The sequence below is a fragment of the Hyaena hyaena genome, unplaced genomic scaffold (assembly GCF_003009895.1).
Source record: "Hyaena hyaena isolate Hyena2069 unplaced genomic scaffold, ASM300989v1 scaffold_632, whole genome shotgun sequence".
Taxonomy (NCBI): domain Eukaryota; kingdom Metazoa; phylum Chordata; class Mammalia; order Carnivora; family Hyaenidae; genus Hyaena; species Hyaena hyaena.
This window is the reverse complement of record NW_024081263.1, coordinates 442,653-464,398: the sequence shown is the minus strand read 5'-3', so window position 1 is coordinate 464,398 and position 21,746 is coordinate 442,653. Positions and strand designations below refer to the sequence as shown.

Here is a 21,746-nt window from a genome sequence, read left to right as displayed (position 1 = left end):
GAAATCCTCTTACTAGAGGGTCAAGTGGGCTATGTCTGGCAATTAGTCAATATTTGGGAAGTTCAATGCAACCTCCCACTGGTTCCAAGGTCACCAGTGAGACAGAAAGCTTTCGGTGGAGCTTGACCACACCCCAGTCCCAAAGAGGAACCATCTAACCAGATGAGTCAACCAAATGGAAGTGCTACAAGCTGCAGGGTCCTCACAAGTCCATGTTGTCTTAAATAAGATTTGCATTCGATGTTGGGCAGCGCCACCAAGTGTACTGCCCTCCCCAGCACTGTGCTAGGAAGACTGGTCAGTACAGCTGTGCAGGACAGAGAAAAGGTGACACGCTCAAACGACATTACCATTACCCCCTTTGACTTGGAGTTATCCACCCCTTAGATATCCTATTCGCTTTGCCAAGCCCAAATCTATCTCACACATCTTCCCATATTAAAGAATGGAGAAAGGAAAAAAAAAAAAAAAAAAAAAAAAACAACAGACAGATATGGTGCTGTGATCTTTATTCAATTAAATGACCTTACATCTAAGAAACAGAAAACATGCTTTTAAGAAACAAATTGCATAATCTCATCTCATTGCACTTTTTAAAAAGTATATTAAATTTTAAAGCCGTTCAAAGGCAAGGGTCTAGGAGAAAGTATTTTCAACGAATCATTTTGTAAAGAAAAGGAAGAAAAACTGAAAAGAAAACTTGTATATGCTCGGGATTAATATTGACCCCTTTAAGGCTTAAGTCCATGGCAGCATTTAGCCATCGAGATTAGAAAGCTTCCAGAATCAAATGCAATCTTCCCTTGGTCATAAGAGCACTCACTACATTTATATTTTTGTCTGGCACATGAAATTCCTTCCCAAGGAAGAAAAATTTCTTTTGAAAACTTTCTGCTTCTAGACCTAGAACTTGCAAACGTTCCTGATATGGGGTACTTTTGTCACTAATTTTCTAAGTGATCTCCTTTCTTTTCGTTACTACTTTTATTTATGGCTTCAGGTTTTCTGTACATGAAAGACGAGGGGTTCGAGCCAAAGTGCTGAATTTTTTTTTTAAAGAAAAACAGCTTTCAAAATAGTTTTTTCCAAATCCTAATGACATTTGTTAGTAAGTAGGATACGACGTGTACATTCCTTTTTCAGAGAAGGCACTATGACATTCTGATTTACAACAATGGTTTTAAGGAGCTCAGATGATCCTCTAGATGAGAAGCACCCTCCTTATTACTCTGAACATGGGAAAACTCTGAGCAGGGCCTCTGGAGGCAGACCACCCATTCGGGGCCTCTGGCCAGAGCTGTCCATCCGCTCGCCTCCAGACAGACAATACTGAATCGCGCTTCCCCACCCCCTTGGAGCAGTCTCTCTCATGGTCTCTGAGCACCACCTGCAATAGTGTCTATCAAAGAGGCAATTCCAGGGTCACAACCCAGACCCACCGAGGCCATCCCTGACATAAAGCTAGGAATCTGAATGCTTTTAAACAGGCTTCCCAAATAAGTCTTATACACTTCAAGGTAGATGAGAGCCACTCCCCAAATCCCCTAACTAAAATAAAACATAAGAACACTATTCAATGGCAGCAAATGGTCTTGTACAATGGACTTCTTAATGTCATTTAAAAAAAAAAATCACTTATACAAATGGTTTTTACTTTCGTGACTGAAGCCTGTCTTCATTATGCCCTATTCTTTGACTTAAATCTTGTCAGATCTAAACGTAAGGCAGAAAGATGTAGCCCACACTGGGTACCTTAGATGGTAGCCATCCTAAATCACCCTAAATTACATTTCAATAGTTCTATGTGGGTGGAGGGAAGTCCCATGAAGATTTCCATATAAATTATTAAAAAAAAAAACCTCTAGGAAAAAAATAAAACTTTTATAAGCCAGGTAGAGAACATTGGATATGACCTACTAAGGAAACACACTATCAGTAACAAGGCAGTTTACCTAAAGCCTTTCACTTCATGTAAAGAGAAAAGAGCAAGAACAGATAAAACAAAACAATATTCACAGGCAATTTTACCAAGTATAAAGTGTGTGTTAATACATCAGCCTCCACGGAATAGACTTGTTGATACACTGCTAAAATACGGTAGGACTCCAAAGATGTTTACCGTCATCTGTGATCATTTGATTATTCATGAAAGAACTGAAATTTTGATTCTATTATTTTTACCAGAAAGAGCTAATTTGGAACTATTTTAAAAAATGAAAAAACATTTTTTCCCAAAATGAGTACTTTTCATCGCAAGTCTGAAAACCTTTTATACATGAATAGGAAAATGCCCCGTATAACTATTAGAAGTAAACACGCTAAAAATGCTTGTGTGGGACGACTGGCCAGGAGTGGCAAGGCGACATGACCAAGCCAAGTTCATACCAAGTTGCAGTCTGAACTCCCAACCCACAAACTAAAGGCTGAGGGAAGTTAAGAGGTAAAAGATGTTCTTTTCAACCTGATTATAAATCTCTCCAGGACTACTTAAAGCCAGCAATGAGAATGCATCTTTTATTGGAAAAGATGATATAAAACCATCAACTTACTATAAAAATGGGCCAAAGAAAACTCATCAAGGATCCTCACTGAGAAAAACTTTATAAACACGCTCCAGAGGCATAATAAGTTACTAAAGACAAAAACAGTAAGGCTTCCCCAGAGTAATTAAACCGAATTATTTCTTTAAGATCCGAACAGAAATGGTGACTTAAACAGTAGCTAATCCTAAGATTTCCCAAAATCACACATCATATAATTATTTTAAAAATTCTAATACTTTAGTGTTAAAATAAGTTTTAAACACATAATCCTTTTCTCATTCTTTTTATGAGAATGCTTTAATGATGCTTTTAATGAGAACATCTATAAACATGTTTCTACAATGCATTAAAAGCCAAGAACCTCAACACTTGTAAGGTCTTTCGCTAGTAAGTAAGAACCTTCAGGAAGATGAGGGGCCACCTGGAAATGCACCAATATTTCAAAGAGAAGCTTTCAATGTAACAGTCAAAACTAAGCAACACTGATATGCAAGTAGACAGTTTTTAGAACAAGCTGGAACTTTCCTAAAATTTAATGGCAATTGAAAAAAAGAAGCAAGAACTTCAGGGCAAGATGGTATGTAAATATGGAAAAGTACAAAATGCTTGGAATTCAGGACTTATAACAATACTTCAGTAGTGAGGTGTTAAAATAGTAAAAAGAAACTTCCTTGATAGAGATTACATGCTAGACAAACCTTCTCTCTGCCTTCCATTCAGACTTCACGTATATAGAATCTACACTTGAGTTTTGCCTAAGCCTTCCTATCTTCCCCCAAAACAAAACAAAACAAAAAAAACCTTAAGAATTGAAGCTCTCAGACCTGAATGTTTATATAAATACTTGCAGGCAAGTTTTAGGAAGTTTTACAATGTACAATAATTCACCATTATAAATCAAAGGAAAAGGTAACTAATAGATAAAAGTGTTTTTTATCACACAATCAAGGTAAATAAAGATTTCTTGGCTACTTCTAGATACTGCCCATATTTGGGTGGGACTTTGGTCCTTACTAAGCCAAAGCTATTTTAAAGCTACCAGCCAGTCACGTAAAGTTAAATAAAGGAGATTCACTAAACAAAACTGACAATTTTAGCTTCATTATTAAAAATTAGTGCATAGCAAAAGACAAATGTTTTAGATAAAGACCTGATTTTACTGCTAGGCCACAAGAAACAGGACATCAATTAATGTTTGGTAATGTCTTTTCTCTAAAACTTAACAAAGTTCTGTTCTTACGCAGAACTCTTGAAAACAAGGCCTCTCAAATGGTAACTGTGAGTTATATATAATACGTATATCTATACAAACCGACAGTGAATCTGACCAAGGCACAAGTTCAAGTGACTTATCAGAGGTCACATAGTTCATTTAAACTCAAGCTTTTTTCTTAAAATATCAAGCTCACCCCTTTTATTATGAGCCACTCTGGCTTTTCAAGACATGTTTGCCTCTTTTCTAGAAAGAAGCTATAGGAATGAAGGCAAAAATAAAATAAAATAAAATAAGAGTATATCCCAACAAAACTGTCAGCCTGTCAGGTAAAAGACTGTAAATTTCAGCGTATGGTAGATTTCAATATGATACGATTTTTCCACACTATGTGGCAAACAGGATTCTCTAATATCATAAGACTTTAAAAGTGTAATGGCATCATTTTCAGCCTTTTTGTTCCGAAACTTCTGCAAGTTTTGTAAACTTTTTAAAAAGAGTAAGGTATAAAAAGAACTGACAGGTTTCACCCCAGAACAGTATCTTCCGTGAGGTTATCCTCAATCCCCTCCCTCTCATGTCCTCAAAAGCCTGGATTCAATCTTAAAAGGCACTAGGTGGCACATACAGGATTTAAAACCACATTTGCATTTTCTTTCGCTTTCTCCCCCATAAAGTGCACAAAGCAGAGAGTAATAAGGAAATAGACACAGGCTTGGATCTAGATCAGCAAGGAAAAGAAACGCTTCCAACAGAAATGGAAGTATGTTTAAGAATTGGAAGCCATGGGAAAGGTCTATCTGTTCATTTGTTACTGCCGAGTCTCAGCTTTTCCCGGATGATCCCAGATCTGCGCTCCTCTGGACTGGACCCGTGGCCGTGACAGAAACCCAGAAATCGGTGGGGGCTGGCTGCGTTCTCGTTGGCTCCTCTTATGAAGATGCTATTGAGCTTTTTTATCCGCAGGTGGCCTCCCAACAACCGCATCCCTCACGGCGGCCTGAGTAGAATTACCCATGTGGGAAGTAGCCTGCAAAAGTCCATTTATTCAAATGTGTAAGTTAATAAAACACAACACAGCATCGAGAGAGTACGACTGAGGAGATAAACTTTCAAAAATCTCGGTCTACATCACGGGTATGTTACAGAAAACAGGGAAATGAAAACGCAGGCGCTGGGTGAGCTAGAGGGCCCGCTGAGCCCCCTCCCTGTTACTGTAGTGGGGCGGGCAGCTCTCCCAGCTTCTCACAAGCTTCTGTCTTCACCCATCTGTTCATGCTACTCAGAAAAAGAAATCAATCAGTCTCGAGGGGTCTGTAAACCTGGAGATCACGTCAATGTCAAAAGCCACTGGCTTTTTAAAGATTTGAAGTAAAAAAGATGCCATTTGTTAGAAGTTAAAACAGAACATTTTCAAAGCTCTTGATTTTCAGGGAAGCAAATTAACCTCAGATGGGGGAGAATCACACAGGAACTGTGTCTGAAGAGCATGCGGTTAGAAGTTTCCCATGAGAAACACGGTTATGTCCAAGTTGAAACTTTGTTTGCATCAGAGGACAGTCTTTAGGCATGACAACAAAGTATTAGGAATAAATATTAATATCCTAAAGAAGGATGGTACAACATAACGTCTATCAAAAAAATAGATAAATAAAGAGCCAGGGGAAGCTTCTCATGCCTTCTTTCGCTATGAAACGCTTTTCAAATGGAAATACTTTGCAATAAAAGGACAAATGTCTGTCCCTTAACAACCCTTAGCCTCACCAGTTGGCACCACTTACCTGCTCTAACACGTAGGCTGCACCAGAATCGATGGCTCCGCCCAGCTCACGATATTGACCAGAATACCTGATGTACCCCCATGTGAGAAGCGCTATTAACAGCAGTCCAACCATACAGTTGAACAGCTGGGCCACCACCTCAAGACCGACAAAGCCAGTGAGGCCTGAGGCTATGTACAAAGCCACGATGCCTGTGAAAATCACTGCAGGGGTTCGGAAGGTGCTGAAGACATTCTTGCTGCCATTGTGTTTGCAGAAATTCTCATAGAGTTCCTTGATTTCCTCTTCCAGCTCCTGCTGGTAACGGAGACTAAAATCCTTCCCACCCATCTTCTTGGTCTTCTTAAAATGGTCCAGAGCAAGTTGTTTGAGTTCACAGTGCTTCTCCTCTAGAATGTCTGGAGACAAATAAGGTTTCTCTCCTCCACAAACCTAAAAAGAATAAAGACATAATGTGTTGAAGATCCCTTCGAAAACAGATGCCTAACAAAACAAGTGAAGACACTGCAAAAGAATATTTTAAGAGATTAGGAAAGAACTTCAAAATGATGACCAAGACCAATAAAGTCTGGTTTTGCCTCCTCTGAAAAGTGCACTTAAATTACCAGGCTGACACGGATCAGTGACAGCAATGACACTGTAAGAGAGCCTTGGTTAGACATGGTAATGACTGGAAGACCCCAATTACCCAGGGGACCTTAACACAGCCTGGCTGCCTCATCACATTAAGACACAGTAAACAAGGTGATGTTTGGGTCTCCAAAGTTGGCAACAGGCCCAGGTGATGGATCTTCCAGAATAAGACACATGCCCAACATACCTCCTCCATGCTGTTGTAATAGATGTCTTTGGCAGAGGCTGCAGCTGCTAAATTGTTGGCTTCAGCAGTGGCCTTTGAAGGAAGGAAAGCATAGACCATGAATCCTCCTCTTTTAACAGTCTTCCACAATCTCCTCTCACCCTATCTCCATTCTCCCTTTCTTATGATCCTTCTGCTATTTTTTAGGTTTCTATACAGCCCAATTTATAAAATGAAATCCAACTTTCTTCCAAATTTTCTGCTCAAAAAAGTGCTTATATATTAAGAGTCTTATTGTAAATTAAACCTCTGAAAATATCATTCCCTGTGCTTCTATTTTAAATGTTAAGAAATAGATGTTAAGTCAAAAAAGAAGGGTAAAATTTATCTTTACATGATCCCAAGCTCTAGCTTCCTTTGTGAAAATGTTTTGCTACCAAATAAATAAATAAACCTTTGTTGGTGCCTGGGTAGCTCAGTCAATTGACTTCGACTCAGGTGATGATCGTGCACTTTGTGAGTTCAAGCCCCACATCAGGCTCTCTGCTGTCAGCCCAGAGCCTCTATAACCGCCCTGGTCCCTCCCCCATGCACACACGCCTGTGCGGGCAACTCTCTCTCTCTCTCTCAGAAATAAATATTAAAAAAAGAAAGAAAGAAAGAAAGAAACATTTGGTAATAAATTACCTTATGTTCTGCACATGAAAGTCAGAAATGATATGTTTTAATGAAAAAACATCTTAAAAAACCGAAATATTGAAAATAATGGTCGCTGAAAACAAAAAATCTGACTAAATAAGTATGTCAGGATTTAACAGACCGCAGAAAACAGAAAAGTAATTGGTCTAAGATGAGCAGGCCTGGGGGCACCTGGGTGGCTCAGTTGGTTGGGCAGCCAGCTTCGGCTCAGGTCATGATCTCATGGTTCGTGGGTTCGAGCCCCATGTCAGGCTCTGTGCTGACAGCTAGCTCAGAGCCTGGAGCCTGTTTCAGATTCTGTGTCTCCTTCTCTTTCTGACCCTCCCCTTCTCTGCTGTCTCTCTGTCTCAGAAATAAATAAAACGCTAAAAAATTTAAAAAAAAAAGATGAGCGGGCCTGTTCTACCGGGTGCAGTAAAACAGAGCTCTCCGTGGTGCATCTGGTGGGAAACCCAGGCCCCGTTCTGCTTTCACTGTACCGCCATGAACATGCACAAAAAACCCAGAAGGCAGTCACAATGCTAAAAAATATGCTCAAAAATCACACACCTCAGCATAATATGCAAAGAGAGAGACAGTGTTCTCTTCTTAGAGGGTGCAGTTTCTCATCTATGGGTCACCAGTAACTAGACAGAACCATTTAAGATGTCAAAGAAGTGCTCACCTGAAGCATGGATTTAGGATGAGGCAGATCTTCTCCTTGGTAAATTTTAATATACGCCTTAGGATATAAACATAAAAACAACTGTGAAAACTTTCATTCTGTCACATTCAATCATTCTTTAAGTTTTTAAAAGCCGCCATACAACTGCATTTTCCTAAAGACCTAGATCAACACCCAGGAATTAGCAAAAACACAACACACCTTTCAGTGCATGTTAGCATATTTTTAGTTAACTGAGAATGTTCTCAAGCAGCAGGGGCCTACCAAGGCTAGGATCCCCACCAGATCCCCACGCACACTGGCCTCACCACTGCCTGTGGGCACAGTGACCATCCGCCTTGAGGTAGTCGTGTCACATCTAGGTGCCGTCTCCTCCTACTCACAGCAACTTCCTAACCACCTCCTGTCCACCATCTTCCTTGAGGAACAATCTTCCTTTAGCCACAGTAATTACTCCTCTAAGAAAGTGCAAAGAACATCCATTTGGTTCTTAGACCGATACTGCCACCCAGTGGCCCACTCCTGGAAGGACACCGAAGGTTCTGAAAAGGCCTCTCCCCATCTCCCCCAAGAAACGTTCCCCTAAGCTTTAAAATCGTGAAATTCAAGTTAGTTTACAGCCTAGATCAGTTTTACCAAAAGTCAAATATTTTGATAATTAAAACCCATATTTACCTTAAAATACTCCAAGAGCCCCCGACAGGTGACTTTTGAGCCATTGATCTCCTTTTCCATTAAGTTAGCTGGGTTTAATACAAATGGTACGAGGGTCTGCAACTGCTCTTTGAACTCACTGGCAATATCTATTCAGGAGACCATGAAGAAGAAAACAATAAGCAAAGCAGATTCACTCAACCAAGCAGAGCATAAAATGTGACCTTCATAGTCTATTTTAACATCTGCTGGTTGAAAGTGAAGGGAGGGGGTTCTCACTGTGTCTGACACTTTGCTTATGACCGGATTGCAGATGGACCTCTGTCTACAGGTACTTTTACTGTCTCTTTGGGGGGGGGGGGGGGGAGCGGGGGAAGAGCAGAGACAGAGGGAGAGAGGGGAATCCCAAGCAGGCACTGAACTCTACGATGAGCCCAAACCGGGGCTCGATCTCACAGACCTGAGCTAAAATCAAAGAGTCGGACACTTAACCACCTGAGCCACCCAGGCGCCCAGGAGAGGATTTTCTAAAATAAGACTTTAAAAGCACTTCATAAAATCAAAGGTGAATGAATCCAACCACATTTAAAACTAAGGCACCATAGGGGCGCCTGGTTGGCTTAGTCGGTTAAGCGTCCGACTTTCGCTTAGGTCATGATCTCGCGGTTCGCGGGTTCGAGCCCCGCGTCGGGCTCTGTGCTGACTGCCAGCTCAGAGCCTGGAGCCTGTTTCGGAGTCTGTGACTCCCTCTCTCTCTGACCCTCCCCTGCTCACGCTGTCTCTCTCTCTCCTAGAAATAAATAAAATATTTTAAAAAATAAATAAATAAATAAATAAAACTAAGGCACCATAAAAAAAAAATAATGATAAAAAAAGACAAGACACAAGATGGAAGAATATATTGGCAACACATAATCAGCAAAGCTTCATATCTTAAAATACACATACAGGATCTACACATTGCAGACAAAGACAAACCCCATCTAGAACTGAACAACAGGCCTAAGGAGGAATTGCAGAGGAAAGAAACATGGAAGAAACATGAATGTAAACAAATACATGAAAAGATATTCAATCCCATTAGCAACCAAAAAAACGCAATTTAAGACCATAATGACATTCTATGTCACAAATTTGGCAAAACTAGAAGTCTGAAAATACCAAACATTGCCAAGGATATGGGTCAATGGGAACTTCTTCATACGCTGATGAAGGGAGCAGAAATTGGAACTGTCGCTTTGGAAAACAACATTATCCAGTTGAAGGGAAAATACACAAATTCCGACATCCAATAAACTTGCTTCCAAAGCACATAGCTTTAGGAAACTCCCATTCATCCATATTTACCAGACTGTCCATGGCAGCACTGTTCATAATAGCAAGAAACTGGAAAAGCTCACATTTTTATTGAGAATAAACTGTGTTATATTCACAGAAGGCACAATTATACACAATGACCCATGACTACATGCAGTCATGTACAGATAATCTCAGAATAATACAGATAATCTCAGAAATAAAACTCATTGAAATGCAAGTTGGCCACGTACTATTTTTAATAAGTCAAAATTAAAGAAACTTAGCAACAGACTAAGTGATTCAAACACAAGCATTTTTTTTAATTTATTTTAATTCAAGGGTAGAATAAGCAAAATTTAGAATAGTGTTATTTCTGTGTGGGGAGGCAGGGAGCTGGGCCAGGGAAGAAGCACACAAATACAGAAAATAGCACTGGTAATGTTCTAGACAAGGGCAAACTATAGCCCTTGCGGCCAAATACGGGCTGCAAACTATAATCGTAAATAAAGTTTTATTGAAACACAACCATGTCTTCATTTATGCATTGTCTGTGGCTGCTTTCTTGCTATAACAGCGAAGCTGAATAATTGAATGGCCCACAAAACCTACAATATTTACTATCTGGTCCAATACAGAAAAAACCTGCCAATTCTGGTTCTAGATATTAAGTTGGGTAGTAGGTTCATGATGTTCATTATATGATGTATTAAGCCTTACATATATATGTTCTATGTATTCTTTTATATACATATAATACTGCTACATTCTTTAGGATACCTCACAGTACACTTAAAAATTTAATGTGGCACATTATTTTAATTTCGTTTCATTCCCGTTATTGGTAGTTAGGCCAAACTTTCTTCCATATTTCCTTTTCCCCTCCTAGGAGCCAGTATCTTGGAATACAGTCACTCTTCACAAACTAAACAAATATGCTATTCTTACATGTACTAAATTCTCCAGTCTGTTTGCCTTTTTTCAATACACATGAAATGATTAGGTATTCAAACCTACACCATTTTTCTTTGGCAATTTCTTTCATTCCTCCTAATTTTAAAGACCCCTTCCCCAATGGCACAAAAACAGACAGATCAATGGAACAGAATAAAGAACCCAGAAATGGACCAATGTATGGCCAACTAATCTTTGACAAAGCAGGAAAGAATATCCAATGGAAAAAAGACAGTCTCTTTAGCAAACGGTGCTGGGAAAACTGGATAGCGACATGCAGAAGAATGAACCCAGACCACTTTCTTACACCATACACAAAAATAAACTCAAAATGGAAGAAAGACGTAAATGTAAGACAGGAAGCCTTCAAAATCCTAGAGGAGAAAGCAGGCAAAAACCTCTTTGACCTCAGCTGCAGCAACTTCTTACTCAACATGTCTCCAGAGGCAAGGGAAAGAAAAGCAAAAATGAACTATTGGGACTTCATCAAGATAAAAACCTTCTGCAGAGCAAAGCAAACAATCAACAAAACTAAAAGGCAAACACTGGAATGGGAGAAGATATTTGCAAATGACATATCAGATAAAGGGTTAGTCTCTAAAATCTATAAAGAACTTATCAAACAAAAAACAAATAATCCAATGAAGAAATGGGCAAAAGACATGAATAGACACTTCATCCAGATGGCAAACAGACACATGAAAAAATGTTCAACATCACTCATCATCTGGGAAATACAAATCAAAACCACAATGAGATACCACCTCACACCTGTCAGAACGGCTAACATTAACAACTCAGGCAACAACAGATGTTGGCCAGGATGCAGAGAAAGTGGATCTCTTCTGTGCTGCTGGTGGGAATAGAAACTGGTGCAGCCACTCTGGAAAACAGTATGGAGGTTCCTCAATAAATTAAAAATGGAACTACCCTACAACCCAGCAATTGCACTACTAGGTATTTACCGAAGGGATATAGGAGGTGTGCTGTTTCAAAGGGGGACATGCACCCCAATGTTTATAGCAGTGCTATCGACAATAGCCAAAGCATGGAAAGAGCCCAAATGTCCATCGACGGATGAATGGATAAAGAAGATGTGGTATATAAACACAATGGAGTATTACTCAGCAAACAAAAAGAATGAAATCTTACCATTTACAACTATATGGATGAAACTGGAGGGTATTACGCTAAGCGAATTTAATCAGTCAGAGAAAGACAAATATCAAAGGACTTCATTCATATGAGGAATTGAAGATACTAACCACATGAACACAAGGGACAGGAAGCAAAAAGAATATAAAAGCAGGGAAGGGGACAAAACATAAGAAACTCTTAAAATATAAAGAACAAACAATGGGTTGCTGGAGGGGTTTGAACTAAATGGGTAAAGGGCATTAAGAAATCTACTCCTGGGGCGCCTGGGTGGCTTAGTCGGTTAAGCGTCCGACTTTCGCTTAGGTCATGATCTCGCGATTCGTGGGTTCGAGCCCCGCGTCGGGCTCTGTGCTGACTGCCAGCTCAGAGCCTGGAGCCTGTTTCAGTCTGTGACTCCCTCTCTCTCTGACCCTCCCCTGCTCACGCTGTCTCTCTCTCTCTCCTAGAAATAAATAAAAAACATTTAAAAAAAAAAAAAAGAAATCTACTCCTGATATCACTGTTGTACTATATGCTAACTAACTTGGATGTAAATTAAACAATAAATAAATTTTTTAAAAAAAGAGTACTTCCCCAAGTCCAGAGGTCTAATAAAATTAAAATTTTTCCATGCTTTAATTTTTATAATTTAATTTTGCAATCTATCTAGAATTTATTCATGCCTCTTAAATCAAAAGCTACATGGCCTTTCTCTGTAAACAGTAACAGGTACTTCTTATTTCCATCAATTCACATCCCATCTTTTTTTTTTTTAATTTTTTTTTTGTTTTATTTATTTTTGAGACATAGCATGAGTGGAGGAGGGGCAGAGAGAGAGAGAGGGAGACACAGAATCTCAAAGAGGCTCCAGGCTCTGAGCTGCCAGCACAGAACCTAATGCGGGGCTCGAACCCATAAACCGTGTGATCATGACCTGAGCCGAAGACAGACGCTTAACCGACTGAGCCACCCAGGCACCCCATATCCCACCCTAAATAACTGATCAATTATAAAATCTCGACATTGAAAAATTTTTTAGGTTTATAAATCTGTCCTACTAAAAAGTAAATTGGTACCAATCTCCCATCCAAATACTCTTCATTCTATATTCTCCTCAGGATGGCGCCAAAGTATGACCTATGCAGAAGTTAGAAAGGGATCAATCCCCATATTATACATTGATTAGTGGCTTAATATATGATAAAGGTGACATTTCAACTGGTGGAGGAAACTGGACTAGTCAATAAATACTATTAGAACAAATGAGCAGCCATTCAGAAAATAAGATGAATCTAAACTGGATCATAGGTTATAACATCAAAGATGAAACTGCAAAATTTCAAGAAAAAAATGGGACAAAATCCTTTACGACGTGAAGTGAAAAAAGCATAAAATTGTGTGTATACTATACTATTCTGTGTATATGGTATTCATATCTGCTTGCATACTCCAAAGAAAACTCTGGAAACCTATAAAAATGGAAGAGAGACTTCACTGAATTCTAATCCTTTTTGGGATTTTAAACATGTGAATGTATCACGTGTTTCAAAAAAAACCCTTTTTTTTTTTTTTTTACAGTTTCAACTTTTAACCTATTGAAAGACTAAGAGCTTCAAAAGTATTTCACTCAAGGAACTGGCACAATCTAGTTGCCATAGACTGTTCTTAAACTCGGGTTTACCCAGATTTAAAGACCCTCAAGCATTAATGCTTCTCTGAAGGTTGTACCAAAATACTAATTTAGACTCCGAATAGACCACAATGCTCTCCTGATACTCTCAAAATCTCATGCTGTCAAAAAAAGACCGTGCCCTACAAACTCTTTGGTTTAATTTCTAGCTAAACAACTCAGTGGTGGGGCACCTGGGTGGCTCAGTCCTCGATTTTGGCTCAGGTCATGATCCCAAAGTCATAGGATCAAGCCCCTAGTCGGGCTCCATGCTGAGCATGCAGCCTGCTTAAGATTCTCATTCTCTCTCTCTCTCTGCCCCTGTAACCTGCTCTTGCTCTCTCTCTAAAACAGACTTAAAAAACACACACACCTCTGTGGTCACTGCATTAAGTCTCTCTGCCCTAGAAAATACAAAGATGACAGTTTTCTTTATGGTGATGACACAGCCATCTGTGTCTGATGAAAGGGATCTCAAAAGTGAGCTAATCTTAGCTCACAGGAAGCAGCAGTTAAGCAGCAATTACAACAAAACTAAGATTGTGTCTGCCAAGTGTTCACCTCTGAATAAAAGGTCATTCTTAAAAAAAATAAAATAAAACAGGGGCACCTGGGTGGCTCTGTCAGTTAAGCAAACAACTTCCACTCAGGTCATGATCTCACAGTTCATGAGTTCAAGCCCTGCATCGGGCTCTGTTCTGACAGCTCAGAGCCTGGAGCCTGCTTCGGATTCTGTGTTTCCCTCTATCTCTGCCCCTTCCCCACTTACGCTCTCTCTCTCTCTCTCAAAAAGGATTAAACATTAAAAATAAATAAAAATAAAACCATTAAAATACTTAAGTATTTAGGGGAACATATGCAGAAAAACCTTCAGAATGTAGCTCTTATTAAATTTAAATGTTCTACAGTAATTACATTAAGATCCTTTCTAGGGGCGCCTGGGTGGCTGGATCAGTTAAGCTTCTGACTTCAGCTCAGGTTATGATCTCATGGTTTGTGAGTTCGAGCCTCATGTTGGGCTCTGTGCTGACGGCTCAGGGCCTGGAGCCTGCTTTAGTTTTTGTCTCCCTCTCTCTGTCCTTCCCATGCTCACACACTCTCTCTCTCTCTCTCAAAAATAAAAAACAAACATTAAAAAAAATTGGGGCGCCTGGGTGGCTTAGTCGGTTAAGCGTCTGACTTTCGCTTAGGTCATGATCTCGCGGTTCGTGGGTTCGGGCCCCACGTCGGGCTCTGTGCTGACTGCCAGCTCAGAGCCTGGAGCCTATTTCAGAGTCTGTATCTCCCTCTCTCTCTGACCCTCCCCTGCTCACACTGTCTCTCTCTCTCTCTCCTAGAAATAAATAAAAATATTTAAAAAAAAATTTTTTTTTAGTCTTCCTATGAATAGTCCTAACTGCTCCCAAGTTAATGTCTTTTCCAGGTTATATGGAATGGGGCTGCGGGATCTCAAGCAAGTCACTGTATAAGAATATACTTAAGAAAAGACAGCATCTAGGCATTTTCTTTAACTCTGAAAAGTATACCAGCTCTACTTACAGGTCCCCCATAGTAAAGTTTATGTGGTTCTCAATCAAGCACTTGCCAAATACTTCAAGTCACCAACTTAGCATCCAAGTTATACTTCACTCAAAACCCTTCAATACCTTGTTTAAAAGATTCCCTAAAATTACAAAATTTCTGTCTCCAAAGCTACGAAATACACAGACCTTTGCAGAGCTAATAAGAATTTTTTTTTGAACAATCCTAATGACTATAGTTCCTGAAATAGACACACAAGGGTGGACTATAAACATATTGTTAAAGTAAAGCAAAAAAGGAATTTTTTTATTTTTCAAATCTTTTCTTAAAAACATAATTATGAATATATATTTTGAAATAAATAGTATCATACACATATGCTACTGTGCAATCTTTTTACATTTAATAATATATCACAGACATCTATGTAAATACGTATAGATCCATCCATCTACCTTAACCTTTTAAAGAACTTTAAGTAACTTCTTAAAAGCTTTTAGAAGTGCAGATGTACTGGGGTGTCTGGGTGGCTCAGTCAGTTAAGAGTTCATCCTGTGCTTGATCTTGGTTCAGGTCATGATCTCACAGTTCATGGGATCAAGCCCTGCATCAGGCTCTGCACTATCAGCCCAATGTTTGGGATTATCTCTCTCCCTCCCTCTAGCTGCCCCTCCTGTGCTCACCCTCTAACTCTCAAAATAAATTAAAATAGTTTTAAAAGTGCAGATGTACTATAATTTCACCAACTCCTCAAAAACACCCATTTGTTTCCAATTATTCCCTATGATATAACGCTACAGTAGTATATATCCTTGTCCATACTTTTTAAAAATTCTTGTTTAATGTTTTATTTATTTTTTGAGAGAGAGAGATAGCATGAGCAGGGGAGGATCAGAGAGAGGGAGATACATACAGAATCCAAAGATAGGCACCAGGCTCTAAGCTAGCTGTCAGCACAGAGCCCTACACGGGGCTCAAACTCACAAGCTGTGAGATCATGACCTGAGCCAAAGCTGGAAACTTAACTGACTGAGCCACCCAGGCGTCCCCAAATGTGGCTTTCTGAATTGCCATCTAATAGGCTCTGAAGTCTCCTGTGCAGGAAAGCTGCCGACCACATAAAGATATCAGACAGGGACAAACAGAAGACAATGCCTCTCATACTCAGTTTCTTTTGCAATATTAAGACTAGCTGGAACGTAAATCTTAAGTTCAACAAGTATATTAATGTTCCTGGATCAAATAAGTCCAAAAAATTGAAAATGATGCATTTTGTGTTTAACATGCGGCTATGAAAAACTTCCACTGCCAAAGTTCTCCAGTTAACGAAACATTATATACCCTCTAAATTATTTCCCTGGGGCACCTGGGTGGCTCAGCTGGTTACGCATCAGACTCCTGGTTTTGGCTCAGGTCACGATCTCAGGGTTCATAAGATGGAGCCCCGTGTAGGGCTCTGCACTGACTCTCTCTGCCCCTCTCTCTCCGCCCCTCCCCCGCTCACACTGTCTCTCTCTCTCAACATTAAAAAATTTTTTAATAAAAATAAATAATTTTTGGGGTGCCTGGGTGGCTCAGTCGGTTAAGCATCTGATTTCGGATCAGGTCACGATCTCATGATTAGTGGGTTTGAGCCCCGCGTCGGGCTCTGTGCTGACAGCCAGCTCAGAGCCTGGAGCCTGTTTCAGATTCTGTCTCTCTCTCTCTCTCTGACCCTCCCCTGCTCATGCTGTCTCTCTCTCTCTCAGAAATACATAAAACATTAAAAAATTTTTTTAAAAATCAATAATTTTCCCAAAATAAGAGAAGAACTTCTATTTTAGCACAATATGACTCTGAGGCAAAAAGATTCTAGATGTGAATCTCTACCCAACCACTTATTAGCTGAGTACTTTGAGCAAATTACTTAACTTTCCTAAGCCTGTTTCTTCATCCATAAATAATGGAGATACTATCTGCATATGGAACCTCTGGGAGCATTAAGTGTGAAGCAACCACCAGCGCTGGTGCTATGGTCTGAAGGTCTGTGTCCCCCTCAGATTTGGCATGTTGAAATTCCAATCTCTAAAGATGGTGGTATTAGCAGGTGGGGCCTTTGGGAGGAGATCAGGTCCCAAGGGTGTTTATTCACAAGGGAGCCCCTGTGAACAGGACTCGGGTGCTTATACAGAGACCCCACAGGGCTCACTACCCCTCCCACCACCTGAAGGAACAACCAGAAGCCTGACAGCAGGAAGACTGCCCTCACCTGCCTGTGCGGGCATTCTGACCTTGGACTTCCACCCTCCAGAGCCATGAGAAATACATTTGTTTTGTTTATAAGCCACCCAGTGTATGGCATTTTGGTAGAGCTGCCCAAACAGACTGACGGTGGGGAGCATGGCTGAGCCTCTAAAACTGGCAGCTGTCTTTATTCCTACTTTACTGGGAACCTGAGAAGTTCAGATATGTTTATAAACAAGAGTGCTAATTTATCACCTGTATAAACAGAGGGCTAGTCATTAAATGACTCAAAGTCTTAAATGAATAAGGAACAAAAATAAGATAATGGAATCCAAGAGTCCTGACTCCAATTTCTCCAAGCTGCCATCTAGTCAACTTCCTGACAGTCATACATGACCCAGCTTCATGTTTTGGCGTAATCATAAAGACGAAAATGAATCGCCGTGCCATGCATCACATTACCATCCTTTGGGAACTGAATTTTACTTGATAAGTATTAGCCGACCTAATGTTTAGTCTTCCTTTATTTTAGCACTGTTATCTTTTTTTTTTTTAATTTTTAATGTTTTATTTATTTCTGAGAGAAATAAACAGACAGACAGCATGAGCAGGGGAGGGTCAGAGAGAGAGATACAGAATCTGAAACAGGCTCCAGGCTCCGAGCTGGCTGTCAGCACAGAGGCTGACGTGGGGCTCAAACCCACTAACCGTGAGATCATGACCTGAGCCGAAGTCAGAAGCTTAACCGACTAAGCCACCCAGGCGCCCCTAGCACTGTTATCTCTTGTAAACCAGTAATTACAACACATCTCTTAGAAAGACATTAATGAATATTACCACCACCATTTCAGATGGAAAATTTAAGGTGCACTTTGACGGTCACAGTATGGCAGATGCAAAAACTAGTCTCTAGCCACCATTCTCTCTGAGAGAACACACTATTCCTTGTAAGCATTCCCTGGACTCACAACTGACATTTTCTGGCCACTGGTTCTTCCAAAGCTTGAAGCACATGTCTAGAATAACATGACTGGTGACACACCTTTCAATTTCCCATCAAAGTCAGGGCTTGTGGCCACCTGGAGCCCTGGGTGCGGCAGGAGAAAGCAGGTGACGTTGGAGAAGCATGAGTGAATGTGATTTCGGACATTCTGAATTTCTTCATGCTGATGCTCTTTCACCTGTCAATGAAGACCGACAATTTACAAAAGACCGTTTGTGTTTCTACACTAGGAACCACTGGTACAGGGCAAAGGAGAGATGATATCCCAACTCTGATGCATCATAGCAGCCTATGTTTTGTCCAATGAGGAAACTCAGAACGCTAGAAGCACTAAATGCATACATCTGATTAGCCATGGCATGACTCCTAAAGCTACCCAAGAACAGGTACTAAAGACTTTCTTAGAAAAAAAGTATTGTTGGGGTGCCTGCGTGGCTCGGTCGGTTGAGCGTCCAACTTCGGCTCAGGTCATGATCTCACAGTTCGTGGGTTCAAGCCCCGTGTCAGGCTCTTGTGCTGACAGCTCAGAGCCTGGAGCCTGCTTCGGATTCTGTGTCTCCCCCTCTCTCTGCGCCTGTCAGACAGCCCATGCTCTGTCTCTGTTTCTCAATAATAAATAAATGTTACAAATAATTACAAAAAAGAGTATTGTACAATACTGAGGAAGAACAAGGGAAGGGTTGGCTTGCGGGCAGGAGGAAGATCTAACCAGCTAGTAGCGCCTGACAGAGAACTCTTGTATTTTAATTTTGGAGAACAGGCTAAGCCGGTTTATATCCACCCCAAAACAAGCAAGAATTGTGAATAAGAACAACAGAACAAGAGTTCTGAATATGACATTCTAAATGCACACGGAAAGCCTGGTGTAAAACGTGAAATGGAAATTACAATCAAAGCCTGGGCTTTTGCCGGAGTCCCTCTCTGCAATCTCTATGCATTATGTACCCAGGCTCTGTGCTCTTACACAAATACTATTAGTGTGCCGATATTTGAAAGTATTTAACACACTGAAAAGTTCTATAAATCTGCTTTAAATACAATAGTGAAAGGCAAATGAGAAAGTTATCAAGACGTGTAGGTAATTCCTCAGAAGATTTCAGTTCTACTTACCTGTAGACGCTTATCCAAAAAGGACATTCCTCCCTGTAGTCCATAGTTGTATTCATAAGGGAAACTCCAGTCTCGAACCAAAAACATCAGTGTCTATTTAGGAAAAGGGCAGAGCATATCACAAGGCTGCATAAATGCATAGCAATTGAAATACTTTTTTGTATAATACCAGCTGCTTCAATGGGGGCAAGAAAATATGAAGGATTTATGTCTTCTGTAAAGTCTTAGAAACCTTAAAAATACTAGAAGGACACGCAGAAGCCAAATGTGAGGGGAGCCCGGGTGGCTCAGTTGGTTGGGCATCCGACTCTTGATTTCAGCTCAGGTCACGATCTCACGGTTCATGAAATCGAGCCCCATGTCAGGCTCTGTGCTGACAGTGTGAGGCCTGCTTGGAATTCTTGCTCTCAAAATAAATAAACATTTTAAAAAATATATTTAAAAAAACAAAATAAACGTGAGGTCACTATATCTGTTTTTGTTCTCATGGTTTAGTAAGAGCAGAAGAAGAAATTGATGAGAAGACGTCAAATCTAGGGCCGTGCTACAAAGACAAGTATAAAGAACGTGGTAAAGGACAAGAAAACACGGTAGCAGCTAATCATAGAATCAGATCTACTTTTAATGTTAGAAAGGAAAACTGAACATTAAAAAAATTTTTTTTAAACACAAACAGGGCGCCTGGGTGGCTCAGTCAATTAAATGTCCAACTTCAGCTCAGGTCACGATCTCAGAGCTTGTGAATTCGAGCCCCACATCGGGCCCTGTGCTGACAGCTCAGAGCCTGGAGCCTGCTTTGGATTCTGGGTCTCCCTCTCTCTCTGCCCCTCCCCTGCTTGTAGTCTGCCTCGGTCTCTCTCAAAAATAAACATTAAAAAAAAAATTTTTTTTAAAGAAAGGAAAGCTAAATTAAGAATAATACTTAAAACCCCTCTAATCTCACTAAGGTTACTATGCATTCTCATCCTCATGAAACGATTAACTAAAGCCGGGGCCAGAAAACCTTTTCATATAAGATCTGGGAGTAAGTATTTTAGACTGCTATAATAACCAGCAGCTGTGGACAAGTGACTGTAATTGTGTTCCAATAAAACTTTATCTGAAACTTAAATGTCAGTGTCCACAGCTAAGGTACAGGTCATGAAATATTATTCCTCTTTTGATTTCAATCATTTAATAACAAAAGAACCATTCCTAACTGACAGGTCATACAAAAACAGGCAGCTAGCCTGATCTGGCCTGTGGCCTGCAGTGGGCTGATCTCTGAACTGAAACACAGACAAGTTACATTACAGTTAACATTCTACCTGGAAGGGTTTTTGGAAAATTTCATCCATTGCCAGACGACCATATTCCGTGAAGAGCTTTAAAAAAGAAAAGTCAATGGTTTATTAGGCAAAATTATTTTAAAGTATTTCTATGGTTATTCTTTAGCAAAGAATTCATTTAACAGACTCAGTGAATACTATTTATATAAGACCAAAGTTCTACAGCTTCAAAAGCTCAGAGAGCCACGAATCTTCCAACAATCTGTTATCCCTGTCTCACATCCTGTATCCCAATTCATCAGCAAAGCCAGAATCCGACCGCTCACAGCTTCTGTGTGGCTTGGAATATCACACAGCTTCCTTACCGGCCTCCCTGCCTCACCCTTCTCCGCCCCCCAGACCTACTCTGAATACAGCAGCCACGGTGGGTCTGCTCTGGGAAGGTTAGGTAGATCGCATCATGCCTCTGCTTAAAACCCTCCAACCTGGGGCACCTGGGTGGCTTGGTCGGTTGAGCGTCCGACTTTCGCTTGGGTCATGATCTCGCGGTTCATGGGTTCGAGCCCCGCGTCGGGCTCTGTGCTGACTGCTGGCTCGGAGCCTGGAGCCTGTTTCGGTCTGTGACTCCCTCTCTCTCTGACCCTCCCTTGCTCACGGTGTCTCTCTCTCTCTCTCTCTCTCTTAGAAATAAATAAAAAATATTTAAAAAAAAAAAAAAAACAAAAAACCCTCCAACCTAATCGTGTAAAAGCCAGCCCCTAACAGTGAGATCTGGCTACGCTGGCCCTCCTTGCTCTTCCTCAACCACACTGGGCACACACTGCCTCAGGGCCTTTGTTCTGACTCCCTCTGCCTGTAATGTTCTCCCCCCAAATAACTACACAATCAGCTCCCTCACTTTTTATAGTTTTACTCAAATGGCTCCTTCCCAAAGAAGCCTTGCAGACCATCTATCTAAGAGGATTACAAGTTTCCCCACAATTCTTCCTACCCCGTCTTTTTAATAGTCTTCCTTAACCCATCTCACTATGTGACACACTACACCTTTACTTATTTTGATAGTGCCTGCCTTCACTATTAGCGTATACACTCCAGGAGGGCAGGAATGTTTGCCTGTTCCGTGCACGGTCCCTCTGGCAGTGGGAGGACAGTGGGGCCAGGAGCATATATGCCGGGCAAACGACCAAATGAACAAGTTCTCTACGGTCAGGG

General features: G+C 40.6%; 1 protein-coding gene across 2 annotated transcripts in view; it reads right to left on the bottom strand.

Annotated features, from left to right (window-relative positions):
* Positions 1 to 492: 492 nt before the first annotated feature.
* The window catches only part of ATL3 (atlastin GTPase 3), a 51,361-nt gene continuing 30,107 nt past the window's right edge, over positions 493 to 21,746 (bottom strand). For both annotated transcript variants that reach the window (XM_039257674.1, XM_039257673.1), the window contains exons 6-13: positions 20,574 to 20,630; positions 19,267 to 19,359; positions 18,196 to 18,334; positions 8,375 to 8,502; positions 7,700 to 7,756; positions 6,358 to 6,429; positions 5,538 to 5,969; positions 493 to 4,786 (exon numbers count right to left, since the gene is read on the bottom strand). In XM_039257674.1, coding sequence (XP_039113605.1) covers positions 4,700 to 4,786; positions 5,538 to 5,969; positions 6,358 to 6,429; positions 7,700 to 7,756; positions 8,375 to 8,502; positions 18,196 to 18,334; positions 19,267 to 19,359; positions 20,574 to 20,630 — 1,065 coding nt within the window. In that variant the 3' untranslated portion in view covers positions 493 to 4,699. The remainder of the gene's footprint in view (positions 4,787 to 5,537; positions 5,970 to 6,357; positions 6,430 to 7,699; positions 7,757 to 8,374; positions 8,503 to 18,195; positions 18,335 to 19,266; positions 19,360 to 20,573; positions 20,631 to 21,746) is intronic.